Source organism: Wyeomyia smithii, chromosome 3 (assembly GCF_029784165.1).
Source record: "Wyeomyia smithii strain HCP4-BCI-WySm-NY-G18 chromosome 3, ASM2978416v1, whole genome shotgun sequence".
In the NCBI taxonomy this organism is placed as follows: Eukaryota; Metazoa; Arthropoda; class Insecta; order Diptera; family Culicidae; genus Wyeomyia; species Wyeomyia smithii.
This window is the reverse complement of record NC_073696.1, coordinates 183,898,714-183,914,645: the sequence shown is the minus strand read 5'-3', so window position 1 is coordinate 183,914,645 and position 15,932 is coordinate 183,898,714. Positions and strand designations below refer to the sequence as shown.

The 15,932-nt window shown below is 37.7% G+C and overlaps 1 protein-coding gene across 12 annotated transcripts in view; it reads right to left on the bottom strand.

The window, feature by feature from the left end:
- LOC129730633 (uncharacterized) overlaps window positions 1-15,932 on the bottom strand; it is a 199,360-nt gene that overhangs the window by 44,991 nt on the left and 138,437 nt on the right. For 11 of the 12 annotated variants that reach the window (XM_055690114.1, XM_055690115.1, XM_055690118.1 and 8 more), the window contains 8 exons: window positions 13,083-13,620; window positions 12,892-13,009; window positions 12,594-12,745; window positions 12,273-12,464; window positions 1,683-1,873; window positions 1,369-1,615; window positions 1,142-1,308; window positions 818-1,079 (listed from right to left, as the gene is read on the bottom strand). In XM_055690114.1, coding sequence (XP_055546089.1) covers window positions 818-1,079; window positions 1,142-1,308; window positions 1,369-1,615; window positions 1,683-1,873; window positions 12,273-12,464; window positions 12,594-12,745; window positions 12,892-13,009; window positions 13,083-13,620 — 1,867 coding nt within the window. The remainder of the gene's footprint in view (window positions 1-817; window positions 1,080-1,141; window positions 1,309-1,368; window positions 1,616-1,682; window positions 1,874-12,272; window positions 12,465-12,593; window positions 12,746-12,891; window positions 13,010-13,082; window positions 13,621-15,932) is intronic. The other variant, XM_055690119.1, reaches the window with a different exon arrangement.

Genomic DNA, 15,932 nt, shown 5'->3' with positions numbered 1-15,932 from the left:
TATGGTTTGATTGGTTATATTTGACAAAATGAAAAAAAAAGGTGTAATTCAGGTTGTTCAGGCAAAATGAATGTACCTAGTTGTAAAAAAAAAAAAAAAAAAACAGAAAGTAGGAGTGATGAGGTGAAATGAGTTAGATGACTGTTGTTCAGAATGGGTTCAGAGATGTGCTTTACGGCAATAGTCTGGGTTTTCTGTAACAGTGTTGACTGTATCCTGGGATTGCTTGGGAATGTGTAAAAAAAGCAACAAAGATGGAAGAAATGAACAATGAACAACCAAAGTACCAAGCTAGGGCTTTACAAGATAGTGAATAAATATGTTCTTAAAGAGTAATGAATACTGATTTTCAACTATGAAATGTTCGAAAATAAACATTCGATTTTTTCTTTGTTTTGAAATGATTATTTGTTTAAAACGGAAACCAAGGATAGTAGTACTGTAATCTGAAGAATTGGTTTAGTATGGAAATAAAATCAACATACTTTAGTGACAATGTTAGGCTAAGCAGCAAAATGGTTGAACTAGTGTACCGATATTTTAAATTGTAAATGCTTGTAATTGCAATTGAATGGGAAAATGTAGTTCAATAGCTTCGTTTGATAGCTTATCGTTTTTTTTTGAAACTATGCTTCGACAGAGTCTCCATTGAATTTCAACCATTTTGCTCCGGCCATCATTGAACAAACAATAAGCACGCCGACTTCACTTCGGATGAGTGCGTCAGATACCATACAAACAAATATCCAAACTAGTACATGAACACAAAGACAAGATCAGGCATAACACAGACATAGTTACTGTGGTAAATATTTACTTGGTATCATGGTTGGTGTGCTGTCCGCCGACTGAGAGTCGCGCGATTTGGTCCGCACTGTCACTGCTCGGGGATTGAGTCCGACCAGTTTGCCGATGTCGATCAGGGCGTGATCACCGGTGGGCGAATCAACATCAGTCACTTTTTTACCATCCGCGTATACAGCGTAGCCAGTTACCGGACCGGAAGAGGGTGGTCGTGTCACTGGTTGCCAAGTTACCAGCAGAGTTCCATCTTGGGGTCCAGCCTCGACTTGGATTTCCTGATAACGAGTAGTCGGTAGATAAGAAATATTGAGATTCGAAGAGCGTTCGATTTAGTTACCTGTGGAGGGTCAGGAAGTCCTTTGGCCAGCGTTCTGAAATCAGTATATGCCCCAGGTGCTTCTTCTGGCGGAGGGCCCGCTGGAGGAGCATGCGTTTGTGTTTGTCCGGCAGCACGTAGATGTTTCGCTCGTACCGTTACTCGGTACTGTGTACTGGGAGCCAGCCCTGTTGGAAAGTAAGGCATTTAGTATGTAAACAATAGTTTTAGTAGGTATATGATATTACCAGTAATTGTGTGCCTATAAACGCCAGGTTTTACTGTTCGTACCTCCACGTTATTCACGCAAACTACATGTTGATGGTTGGAGTTCGCTGGTAGCCAAGAAATGATCGCGCTAGAACTGGTTATGTTGGTAGCTCTAACTGCCGATGGTCCTAAGTGTGCTGTATCACGTCCGATGATCATTGTGCAGGCAGCGTCGCGAGAGGTTCTACGATTTTGTGTTACACTACGTACGCTTATTCTATGTGGCTGCTCAGGAGAAACGATGGAAAAAATGACTCATTAGATATCGTGAAAGTCATATTCGAAAACTTACTCTATTGGAATCTACGCCCTCCACCAGTGCTCGTGTGCGTTCGGTCGCCTTGACAGTCACCTTCAGTACACCGTCCACGTACACGTGATAGCTTTCAATTTGATTGCATCCAGGAGGATCAGGTGGCGTCCAGCCGATCAGAACACTTTTGTTCAATTGCCGTTCCAAGGTGAGGTGTTTCGGTGCAGGAACTAACACGGAGAACATAAGATCAGCACCGGCTGCATTAAATGTGTACATACCGAGGGCAAAGTGATATTTTGAAGCAAAGTACATCGTATTGTTTGGAGGAACAGATTGAACACAGCGGAAGTAGAAAAATAGAAATTTCCATTCATGAGGGTTGAACGAAAACTCATTTTGCAGGTGTACACTGCAGAATAGAGTTTGGGTAATGTCTGTGGAAATATTTGCAGTGTTGCTAGCTATAGCTGCTATAGTTTTGATTATACTTCAACTGAAAATTCAAGTGAGAAGAAAGATGAACGGGCTTTACAGGACAAGATTAACAAGCTCGTTTTTTTTACGAAATATTCAAAAATAACTTTAAACCGTTTAAATACAATGCTGTGGAGACAACACTCCTGTGAAATTCTTATAGAGCGTACTCGAATAAACATTTTTATTTTTTGGGATATTATTTTGAACAATAAAAGTGTAGATATTAAGCTATGTTGAACATTAGGGTGCCAATCGTATGTATGGGAAAAAAATGATCCTCTTATTTCGTCTAGCGGTAAGGCTCAAAATTTTCATCTTCTCGAAAAATTTCGACTCAATCGGATTTCAGGAAGTGGTACCTCAAAGCGACCAAAATTGCTCTTTTTTAGCTGATGAAGAAAAGCATAACTACCCAGCTCAAAAATTTATGTATATTTGTTTGCCATAGATAAAAAAGTTGAAAATTTGACCGCTGTGAAGGCATATCTTTTCGAAGTACGATTGAGCTGAATTTTTGCATGGGGATTTTCGAACCCTACCACTAAACGAAATTCGAAAAGTCGTTTACCGCTGGCACCTTATTGAACCTTTATCTATACATATAAAAATGAAGCTCTGTCTGTCTGTCTGTCTGTCTGTTCCATAAAGGCTTGGAAACTACTGAACCGATTGGCGTGAAATTTTGTTTTTTGTTTTTTGGTTTTAGGGGCCGAGAAAGGTGACTAAGATAGTTCGAGACCCCTCCGTCTTCTGGAAGGGAGGGGTCCCATACAAATGAAACACAAATTCAAGCACATCTCGAAAACTAACTAAGAAAATGGAACCAAAATTGGCAGGTGGTTGTTTTATGGGGTAACAAAATCAGCCATAATGGTTTGACACCCCTCCTTCTTCTAGAAAGGGAGGGGTTCCATACAAATGAAACACAAATTCATGCACATCATTTTTAGGGGTATCAAATATATCCGTAATGATTTGACACCCCTCCCTCTACTAAAAGGGAGGGGTTCCATACAAATGAAACACAAATTCATGCACATCTCGAAAACTAACCAAGTAAATGGAACCAAATTGGGGAGGTGGATGTTTTTAGCGGTATCAAATATATCCATAACAGTTTGACGCCCCTCTCTCTTTTAAAAAGGAGGGGTCCCATACAAAAGAAACATAAATTTCGCACAGCTCGAGAACCAATCCACCAAATAGAACCAAATTTGGCATGTAAATGTTTAAGAGGTAACAAATATGTCCTTGGTCAGCATAGTTGCCTTCCAAGCGTTAATCTTGGAAGGCAACTATGCTTTGCTAATTGTTTGTTAACCCTCTCCCGCTCACGAGGTTTTTCATGATATAAAAATACTTTCCGGGTCAATTTAGGCAAAATACTTTGCAGGGTAGTTGAAATCACAGTGGCGATACTCGTTCCTCTTGCCAAATATCACCAATTATAATTCCCTGGAGAAGTTTCGTCGTGCGTCCTTCTGGCCAGTTTTATTGATAAGAGGGACTTATTTTTTGTTAAGAGGAAGTCACGCAAAGGTATTTGTAGATTTCAGCGGAAAGGAAGGGTAACTGGTGGGGAGCCTGAGAATAAACCCACGCTTAAGTCCTTTTTTTTGACATCGGATGGCCTGGTTCTACTAAGATTCGAACCCACGACCATCCGCTTGACAAAGCGGACTCTGTAACCTTGCGGCTACGCAGCTCCCCATGGGTGTTTCTTTAACCAGAATGATGCTCAGAGGCCAGAAATTGTCACATAAGGGCATCTTCAGCGGTGGTCCAAATCATTGTTTTGTTCTATTTTTTTTGGAACAAACTCAAATTCCCTGCTGCACCGGTGGTGTAAATTTTGTTTTATATCAGATCTAAATTGAAAAAATTTGAAACTGGTATAACACTTTTTGGAACAAGAAATAGATCGTTCAAAAACCCTTTGTACGCTGCCAATAGGTGGGTAAAATGTCATATTTCAATTGAATACCTCATTTTTGGCTATTTCCATACAAGCGTTTTGCGCGAGTGTTGGGGAATAAACAAAACAAAGATTTTTTATGACAACTCACAATTCATTTTTGTGGCTTTTCTGAAGCAGAATATGAACAGGTTTGTCGTTTTTGGCATCAAGGAAACCGACCAGCAAAAGTGGGAATTCTGAAAGACCATAACCGTCGCCTCAATGGTATTGGGGAACTTAAGAGGCCAGAAAAATGTTCCTAGAAGACACTGAACTGAAAACGTTCAAAATGCTGGGGTGACATTGCGCATTTCGTTTCGAGCAGCTTGAACAAAACTAAATGATCGCTGGGGCGTTATGTTTCGTTTTTCGTATTTTTCGACTTTGCGGGTTAGATGAGCCGCAACACAAATGACATTGACTGCTCCTTTTAAGCTTGAAGCATAACTGGCAGTATGTGACCTACGCGATCAAATATTTTACGCTATCCTCCGAAACCCTACTTGTAGCAGAAATTTTAGATCATACCAATCCATCCTGCGAAATGTCATTGACGCTTGGGTCAAACCGTCAAATCCATAAAGTTTTGTGGATATAAAGTGTCTTGCCAAAGTAATCGTTTAATGTGCGTAAAAATTATCGAATTTCCGTTTGTTAAATATTGAGTGTTTTTTATTATAACAAGTCTCATTAACTGATAGCATGGGGTATTGAATTGTTGACAGTGTGACAGATGACAGCGGTTTAAAAAAACAAGAAATACAACACCGGTGCGGAGAACGAAAAGTTGGTCTATATTAGCTAGTTGTATTCAGGTTTCGCTGGTGTAAATCTAGTATAAATTTGTTTCAAAAATAGACCACCGCTGAAGATGCCCTAATGTCATTTTGAAATACAAGATGGCGACTTCCGGTTTCTGGAAAATAGCCGAAAATGACCAAATACCACCCAATATGAGTGTTTCTTTAATCAGAATGGCGCTAAGAAACCAGAAATTGTCTCCAAATGCCATTTTGAAATTCAATATGGCGACTTCCGGTTCTTAAACAACAATGGCAAATGACTAAATAACACTCAATATGGGTACTTCCGGGATTATTATGATCTGAAAAACAGCCAAAAATGGCCGATTTCCATCCAATATGAGATGCTTCGATACCAGAATGATACACAGGAGCTAGAATCGACCACAGACACCATTTTGAATTCTTAGATGGTGACTTCCGGTTCCTGGAAAACAGCCGAAAATGACTAAATATCACCTATTATGGGTGTTTCTTAAACCAGAATGACGCTCAGGGGCCAGAAATTGTCTCCAAATGCCATTTTAAAATCCAGGATGGTGACTTCCGGTTTCTGAAATAAGCCTAAAGTGACCAAATACCACCCAATATGAGTGTTTCTTTAACCAGAATGATGCATGAAGCTAAAAATTGACCTCAGACACCATTCCAAATTGTAAGATGGCAACTTCTGGGAAACAGCCGAATAATACTACATATGAATATTTTCGTAATCTAAATAATGTATAGAAGCCAAGCATCGACGCTGGACGCCATCTTGAATTCGAAGATGACCACTTTCAGTTTCTGGAAAACAATGAAAATAACTGAATACCACAATGAAAATAACTGAAAACAATGAAAATAACTGAATACTAATATGAGTATTTCCGAAATGGATGTGATGTATCAAAGGCAAAAGACGAGGATGTTGTCATTCCGATAAAACCAATAATTTCAAACGATATAAACAAATCGCAAGAAATCAATGAATTTGGAATGATGAAAATTATTAAATTAAACACAAAAATAGGCGGGACGATGTTTGCCGGGTCAGCTAGTCGACTATAATAACGTAGTTTGACCAACCCATCAACAACATGGGATTGACCGACGAATATCTGAATAATTAAAAAAAACTGCAGGCGTTTCAATAACTACATAGGGTAATTGTTCCATCAATCATCTCATTAAGCCGATATTCACGAAGAATGCACGGATTAAACATCAAATTTTCACAAAAAAAAAATAAAAAAATAAACAGACTACGCTTACATGCTCTTATGGAATTGCCCAGTATTGGAAATTTGGTAAACTTAGCTTGCTTTATCCTGAATTTCGTGAAACCAACCATTTTTACAACGCTTCCATATTTATCTCAAAACTTAAATCAATGCTCAATTATTCATCTCACGACGCCCCATATTCTTCACACTGTTAATCATGAATAAAATCACACTTTCATGAATGAGCGTAGCCGCAAACCGTCATAGTAAGTTACCAGGTATCCGATGTAGTTGTTTACGTGCAAAATTGGTAACCCAGGTAAATACTGCAGTGCTGTCGATTTCTATCAATTATGTCTAAATAATTCAACATTTTCAGTATAAACTTTTCGTATTAACAGAAACTGATTTGGCAATTTTTGATTTTCTTCAAAGCAGTGAAAATAGATGAAAATACATACAATTGAAATTTAGGATTTGTAAATAATCATCTCATACTTTTTTGCTAAATAAAGTTTGTATTTGGAAATGTGAGGTGAACATTATTAAGACAATTTTTAGTGTTGTGGTGAGTGATTTTGTTTAGTGATTCAAATAAAAAGTGGTCCTCTAATGGCGAAAAAAATTTGGGTTGGCTGCTGGATAAGTCCCGTCGTAGCCGTATGGAGCAATGCGCAGGTTTTGTTTGCTGAGGAAGGTTATTGAAATAAATGAGTTTTCGAGTGCAGATGCGCGACTAAAATACCAAATTTAGAGCTATTAAGTGAGTTTTTGAGGATTCTACTTTATGAGAAATGTAAAGTGAACTAAAAAGAATACACTCCATGGATTAGTAGATTGGTTTAGTTGGAAAATATGCCTTTTTACTATTTTCAATTGTGTTTTCATGTTGTATAAGATGAATTTATGAGCTGAGATGAATAATGGAACAGTTCCCCTATTTTAAAATCAAAAAAACATTCAACCTAAATTGGACTAACCGGTATTCTTCAGCTATTATGTCAAGTGATGTTTTTTTAGTGATGATGTATAATTGTCTGTCTGATGATGCGTATACGTTGCTTAGAAACTCCTGAAAATGAGCTGTATGCAAAACTTAACCGACAGTATTAGACAGTATTAAGAGTTTTCTTGTGTTTCGATTTAACTCAGAATCAAACAAATTGATATTGTTATTTTTTCGATTCTTTTTTATAACTGATAATTTCTTCATCACTTTTTCTTGTTGTTGTTTAAATCTTTTTATAAAAAAGGGTTGGTGAAATGATAGGATAAATACTCATTATGTCGGGGTCAAAATATGCAATCTAATGATAGGAACGAAACAAAAAAAAGGGGCTTAAAGTAGTATTTCGGTTTGACAAGTCAATTCCCAGTTACAATTTTCTCAAGACCATAATCTCTGAAGTGTTATTGTTGAAGTTTGCAGAATGTTATACGCAGTGGATTTTAAAATGGTTTAGTTATGCAGTTCATAGAGCTGTACAATGTGCTTGTGCAATGCTTTTTGTCAGAACTGAGCATGCATAAACGAAACAAATATACTGAAGAGAGAAAGTCTATATATACATACTCTTATTTCTGTTTTAGCGTGTTTGTGTTTATATGAACCTCAAAAAGTCCACAATTTTAGTTATTACCCGTTACATATTAGTGCCGTCATAGCTTTTTTTTCAGTTGGCCTTGAGGTACGAGGTAGGTTCAAAAACCATTCTTTATATGTTCGAAGCTCGATGTGCGAATAACTGTAAGTGTCCGGGAGATCGAAGCACTAGCCCCGCGATTTTCATGTGAATCAATAGTTGGGTGCGAATTCTGTGTCAAATAAACAGGGTAGAATCAATAGTGCTGGATGAGAAGAAAAAGCTTAATCTATACTTTGAATCTAATATGAAAATTTAATCCATTTCTAAAGGTTATGTTGAAATTCTTCCTGACAAATATTCTTTTTTAAGAAAGAATTCGTCCAATTTTCACCAGCCAAGCAGACTCGGATAAAAAGTTGTCTGTTGCTTTCCTATGCAAAGCTCATAGTGGTGTAACGGAAGTTGCCCATCTTCTGATGAAAATCGTCGAAGTACGTTGATGGCCGAAAGTAAAGCTCCCAAATGTAATTAGCAATCAGTTCCAAATTTTAGAGAAAGTTTTCAGCTCATTGATAAAGCGATAATGCCATGAGATGCTTGACGGTATGACACATTTCGCAAACTTCATCGAGATTGTAGGTGTTGTAATCAACACTGATGGTTTAAGATCACCACACTCGCAGCAGATTTAATTAATACCATCAATAATAGTTATTTCGTGGGAGAGCTGCTCGACGGTGGTTTAACTTCCGAAAGCTAACCCAATATTTCCTTTCTGACAGATGAAGCAACAATCAGTACCTAAGCGTGCAATACATTTTGTCCCTATTAGTTTGCAATGGGTTAACGGTAGATAATCGGAAAGCTATGGAGTTTTCAATTTCTCTTATGTTCTCCGGAAGATTTGAATTGATGATAAAAAAACTAATAACTTGTGAAGAAAATATAACTCTTGTTAACACATATTCTGTTTTCTGCAAAGTAAGCGTCTTTCCTGCCACCAGTGTTCCTCGTAGCGGGTGTGCCAACGGCTGCGAAATTGGAAAAGTTTTCACTCCCACGCATTCGTCATGAGAGTGGTATACTGGAAGCAGCGGATTATCCCTTCTAATAGCTAACACTAATATCTACACTTTTTCTTGAATCACATTGAACGAAATATGAAAAAAAATTAGCAACCACCGGTTTGTTAGCCGTCATATGTTTGGAGTGTTCGTTTTTGATCCTCTCCGTTGTTAACCTATTTTCTTATGTAACCAAAAAACAGATTGCTGCAGGGACCGCAGTATGTGTGTTATTGTTTCAAATGACATTTTTTGCTCTCTCTGAATGGGAATCTTGAAACAAGAACAAAAATTGTTTGTTTGAAGTTGGTGAATATTCGCTGCAATTTCTCCTGTGGAGGTTTAGATGTGTTTGCTACCAACGTAAGTGACAGTCAAAATGCCGGAGGTAAGAGAGATTCTCCCTTTTGTGCATTAACAAACAGTGGATACAATTATATAGTACTTCTTCTTATTTGCAATTCACAGAGCTCGGTTAAGTTGTTGTTTGTTGTACACACAGTACTTATACATTGTTTCTTTATAGAGGAATGACAATAAAAATAATGTCACACGCCACTCTTTTTATTTTATCAGAGACATTCAAAAGTAAGTGTTCAGTAAAGAGATAAAATAGGGATTAGAGAGGGGATAATCACCTTGTAAAAATACTATTAAGATGGAATAAAAGTGTTACGCGGTGTTAGTGTCACATGTAGCTTTCCGATTGGATCATTGTACACAAGATGTTCCTAAGGGAATAGTACACGAAAAGCCATGTACGAGACTAAGCGAACAGTTTTCCAATTCTGGGAGACTTATCTCATTCCGTGTAATAAGATAGAGCGGGGAAAACATGTTGTTAGCTCTTGTTGAACTCCCAACTTCGATTGATATAAAGCAGAATGCTGTAAAACTACTATTTCAATCAATAATATTTCATTTCAATTAGGAAAGAATGTTATGTTAGTGGAAGCGTTTAGATTGAATCATGTATCTTAACAGGCAGTGTTTGTTTAGGTCTGAAGAAAATTTATTATGAAGTTAAATTGTTTCTATGGAAATTATGCTAGTTAACTCAATGACAATTTCGAAATAAATCATCACTTCAATTACTAAGACTTATTAACAACACGTTTATTGAAAAATAATTTAATCGCAGATCTGCAGAGCCCGTTAACTTTTCCATTTCCAGAAACCACAATGTGCAAAATGAAGAGCCATACTGAATGCAAAGTGTGTGTAAAAATCCAATTATTTATGCTTGTTCTGTGCATCAACTGTTTCTCTTGTCGTCACCGCAGAACCACTTAGCGTTGGACGGTGCTTCAATTTTGTCTTTAATTTGAATAAATTACCATGCAAACCGCCAAATTGGCTTTGACTTGTTCCATTTTACCAATTTGTCACTGTGTGAGAGAAATATAATATTGTCAACTGTAGGCTTCCTTTCATGGGACAATGTTACAACTTCCTGGCTTATTTCATACAATGAATATATGTTGATATGTTGTAAATGTTGCTTGATTCCTTGCAACGAACAGCAGACTGGCCATCTTTTCACAGTGATATATGCGAGAAAATTGGCGGGACACTCACGAATGACATTGGATTATTCTACATGTTTGTAACAGAAATAGAAGAATGTGAAGTAGAAAAATTTTCTGCCTTCTTCTGGGGAAAGCCTCTGTCTACTGCAAGGCTGCCATGCCCGGGTGGTTCCCAATGCCACCCAGTTGAAGGAGAAAAAAAAAAAGAAAAGCGAGTGCTTCAGAATGCGGTGGAAATGCACAATTACGCCACCGGTGCCAAGTAACGAAGTTCTCAACAACCCCTATTCATTCACCACCACTGTTTCCATCGGGCTCATAACAGAAAACCATGTAATTGACTGAATATCTGCGCACCTTTTCAATTCTCCATGAGACGTAAAGTTGTAAAAAGACGATTTGATACAGACAGTAGTTAGGATGAGGCTGGAACATTTTGTGAATACTGGGTGTATCCGTTATAGACAATGATGGTATATAATATAGAAAAAAATGTTTGGCTGAAATCTCGAGCAAAGCGCTTAGACTTTTGTTTTAATACCGCACGTTAGGTAGAAAATCTCTTTTGAATAGTTGAAATTATCCTCGTTCACTTCCAGAGGTCAGAAAAATCTGGTTCTCGTGCCACCTCAACAGGAAAACATAATAGAGGATTTCGCAGAAGCTAAAATTTCGTACCTTTTCTGAACTGAAACTGAATGTGATATTTTTTGAATCCCAACGAAAACTTTGAGGAGTTTACTATAGTTTGGTGTGCTGAAATCTGCCAAGTACACACCCGAGTTCAACCCGAACTCGAAAGTTGTTGTGTTTCTCAGAATTATGTTCATATTTTTATTCCACACTATTCTACATAGAAGAAGCACGCTATTAGTGGCACTAACAGATCGTTTTTCCATTTCCAATATATTCAACAGAGTTCTAGTCTGATTCGGCGCAAAAATTTTAATAAAAACATATCGCAAAGATTGTTTTAGCTGTTGACAGCTTTCTTGAAACCATTCACCAACACTAGTACAAGCGCAAGAGGAGAGAACTATAACGGAAAACATTATGTTATTGTAGTGGTTTTTGCGACTAAAACTTTGAAAGAAGATATGATTAACGCTTGACAAAAGTTGCGCTACATGTTATCTTTTCTTTTTATACTTAATCGAATTTGGTCCCAATTTTTCACCATATTTATTTGGTTTCGCACCATCCAACTTTAAATCAAATCAATAGTTCAGTAACATATATTTTTTAAATTTATCTTCCATGTAGCCTTTAAAGTCAGTCTTTAGAAGGCCATTACCTATGCAACATGTCAGGTTTTGCACCTTTGATTGACAGTGGAACATATATGAGTAGCGGGAAACGTTAGTAACGCTTGAGTCTTATATATCACATCGTTTCCTCTTTCGCTGTATCACGATGTCTACTTTGCTTCGAGTAGTGTTGTGCTAGTTTTTTGTGTGTTGCTAAGTTTTCTCTAGTGTTTTTGATGTTTGTGCACTAAAAAGGATGATACCAGAATGTAAAACGTGTGAAAGTGCTTCATCGCAGGGCTTGATTATTGCGTCGGTTCTCGTTGAGAATTGAAATGGTTGATACAAATAATAAACCGAATTTATGTGAATCGCTAATTCAAAAATCAGACTAATATAATTTGAGCATGAAGATACAATTCTGAAGAATCCTAACGTAATCATTTTTATCATCAATTGGATCAATCATTAACAAATTCTTGTTGGCACAAGAGATGGCAGCAATCAAGCAACTATCGGGAACAGTATTGTGTAGGACTGGTTCGAATAATTGTTTTTCGAAATCGCTTTCGCAAGTCCATTTTACTGATTAACTCATACAGTACGCATGACAATCAGTACACTACAAAACTGTTTATCGATGAAACACTTCGTTCAAAATAAATCGAAAGGAAATCAAAAGTTCATGGAAAAGACAGTCTAGAGGAGGAGATCAAACAGACACAGATACTGTAACACCCGGTTGGGAACGCTCCTACCTGTGTCGGCTTCGTCGTCGAACTCTTGACCTACGTCGGTATGGGATTCACTAATTCGGACTAAGTCTTCGGTTGTGTGCGGCACATGCGGATTACCCAACGGCATCGGCGCTGGATCGAGGTTAATGGGAGCATCATCAGCGTCCCGTAGCGTGGACACCACGGCTTGATGAAATTCTAACAAATCGTCACCTATGGTCGAAAACAAAACAGAAACATGCCGTATGATAAAATGAGATCGATTAGATGCACCGTGATGGATTGATAGTAGTTTTGGGCAGGTACCGGTCGGATGATGTCGGAGGAAATGAGATGACTAACCTACTAATCTTTGCACGAAGGATGCGGGCACCAGGCCCCTTCTACCATCTAACAGTTCGGCATCCAGATAACCACCCTGTGGTTCACCGTTGCCCCAGACTAATAAATAATCACCTGCGCAAAGCGCCAATTCACCTTCTGAACCTTCCACTCTAAAATTATTGGAGAGCAATCGAGAAAGAAACTTTATTTAGCATATGGGAGTTCATCTCCTCAGTGCCCTTTTGTTTTTATTAAGAGCAGATCGTTCATAAATTGGCACAAATTGGAAACACTGAGAGAAAATTGGTATACTCACTCTGGCGGGTCATAGGAAAATCTTGCTATAAATACACAACATCTACCTTTTCCCGGTATATCTAACATATCCACTTGCGGTTCACCAGTACCGTTCAGTGTTAAACCGTGCGTTCGTGCTATGAGGGAATAGAGCGTTTTAGGACCTACGACTACTAGCGCACATTTAATTAAGCTGCATATGCCACTTACCGTCTAGTTCCATTCCCATCAGTGTTCGATTTTGAGTGTGCATGAAGGCCGGATTAACACCGTCAATTCCGGAAAAGCTATCCAGACCCCAGTTAGCCGGTGGAATTGGCGAACAAGGTGTACCACCTCTCTGTCCGTATCGTGTTAACAGATCTAATTCGTCCAATGGTTTAATTTTAGAGGTAATACCACCGGATGTTAGCAGAGGATTGGTGTACGTTGAGTAGGACGTACTCGTGTTGTAGTTGCTTAAATTGGTACCCAACGTACTGGTGAGTGGATTAGTTGAGCTTAGGCCAAGTCCCGTGCCAGTTCCGAGGCCACTTCCGAGACCTCCCAAACCGGAAACACCGGTTGTCCCCAGACCGGACGTACCAACGGTGCCTAGGACACTCGCCAGTCCTCCGGTCGTTGCCGAGTGCGTTGGAAATGTATATGATGAGGCTACGGGTGCTACACTCAGTCCTAAAGTATAACTGGCTGATCCCGATGGCACAGAGTGTGTATTGTGCAATGACAGGACGGGCATTGTAGAACTCTGTGTGAAAGAGATCATGGCGAAAATCGAAATTTAGTTTTGTGATTTTCTCCCAATTGAACAACAACGCGAACATTAGAGTGAATGTGCCATGTGGATGGAACGATGGAAGCAAAATGAGGGTTTGAACTAGTGCGATGGACATGGAGGTTATTTTTGTATGTGATTGGTAACTAATGATATTACTTTATTTTATTAAAATTGTTAAGATATAGAGAGATATATAAATAAAACAATCTAGATTATTATCTGATACTCTCTCTTTGGATCGGTGTATCTGAAGTTATGAACTTTTCCTTTTACATTCCACTTTAGAGCATTTTCAGAGTAACACGAGAGTGATGAAGTTATAACCATATTTGTTTAACATTCTGTAGCATACAATCAAAACTAACTTAAAAATTAAACAAAATGATATTGATGATTGGTGCAGCCGTTTTTGTGATATTTTTTCTGGTATGTAATTGAAGGTTAACCTGTCTGTTAACCTGTCGATCAGTAAGAAATGAATTGTACACCTACATACCTATGATGCCTCTCCTAGTTTACTACATCACCGAGTAAAGATTGGACTCGGAAAAAAGGCGACACTTTGTTTTAGGTGTAACTGTTTATCGCTTGGGTAAAAATTAATGAAATTTGGGTAATACTAGTTTAGAGTGATATGTTTATGTGTGCAGAATTTAATCACGATCTCTCAAGTAGTTTCCGAAATGCATTCGAAACAAGAAGAGCTACGCCAGCAAATCTTGGGCGCGGTGATGGATTTTTGGAAACCACCATTCTACCGTGTCCCCTTGTTGTGAAGATATTCCGGGAGACGGAGACCATCGAGCGGTGCGCTGGAGAAGGCGCAGCAGATAAGGCAGTACTTTAAGAAAACCTAAATAAATCCACCTAGTGGTCAGACTCAGCCTTTCTCATTCAAACTTATTATTTGTAAAAATAGATTTACATGAATGCTTGAATCCAATAAAGGTATATTCACTCTTTGGATTCTAAAATATTGATGTAATTAAAAAAAGAATATGAAATTCGACGTAATGTTAGTGCTTAGGAAATAGTGAAATAAAAGAAATGACTCTTAATTTCGAACAATTTAATCTCGAGCTTAATCTTAAATCATGTTGAGGCCATATATATCAAAGCAGGTATAGTGTTGAATAGTCTTTGAATTTCTTTTCTTTTCAAAACTTTTTAACAGCATATCAAATTGTTATGAAGTTTGTTATTTGTAAGTTTGTTAGATGACTTGTTTGTATGACACTAGTTATGTTCAAAAAAGTCGTGTAATATTTGAGATAATTGACTTTCGTTGATTTACAAATTAAAACATAACGATTGCTTAAGTTTGATTACAATCAAATGAAAAGGAAACGTATAGGGCAGCCAAACTTTGAAACCACGTGTTCAACCATAATTCATCAGTTAACCCTTAACTAGCCCGTTCATCTGATATCAATATTGTTCAAATCGGTTGTGTAGTTTCTAAGATAATGAAGTTTCGTGATTTTCACATTTCGATACATTACAGACGAAGTTACAGTTCGATTACAACAAAATTCAATAGGGTGTTATGAGACAGCTAGACCTTTCATTTGATACTAATTTTGTGGAAATCGGTTCAACCATCTCTGAGAAAAGTGAGTGAGTTTCTTTTCATAGCTGGATTTCACATTTTTAAACATAACAGGCAAAGTAATAATCCGTTTGCAAAAAAATAAGCAATATAAATTCTATGGGGCAATAAGACCATCCATATGACACTAATTCTAAAAATCAATCCAGCCATCTCAGAGAAACATGAGTGAGATTAAATAGTTTCCAGAATACGTTTCTTTCCATAACTTCTGAACCACATGTTCAATCTTCATAAAATTCAAAAGTCAGGGGTTTTTTAAGTAGCCCGTTCATTTGAAACCAATTTTGTTCAAATCGGTTGAGTAGTTTCTGAGATATTGATGTTTCGTGATTTTTACATTTTGTTATGTAAATAGAATTAAATAGAAATCAGATTACAATAAAATTCAATTGAGTCTTATAGGGCAAGTAGACCTTTCATCTGCAATTAATTTCATTGAAATCGGTTCAGCCATCTCTGAGCAAATCTAGTGAGATTGGGAGAGCGTTACACACACACATACACACACGTACAGAAAATGCTCAGATCGTCGAACTGAGTCGAGTGATATACGACATTCGGCCCTTTTGAGCATTTTATACCTTTAGTTTTTGCAGTGATTGTTATACCTTTCTAGGAGAAAGGCAAAAAGTGAAATGATAGAAATGACTTTTAATTTTCACTTCAATCC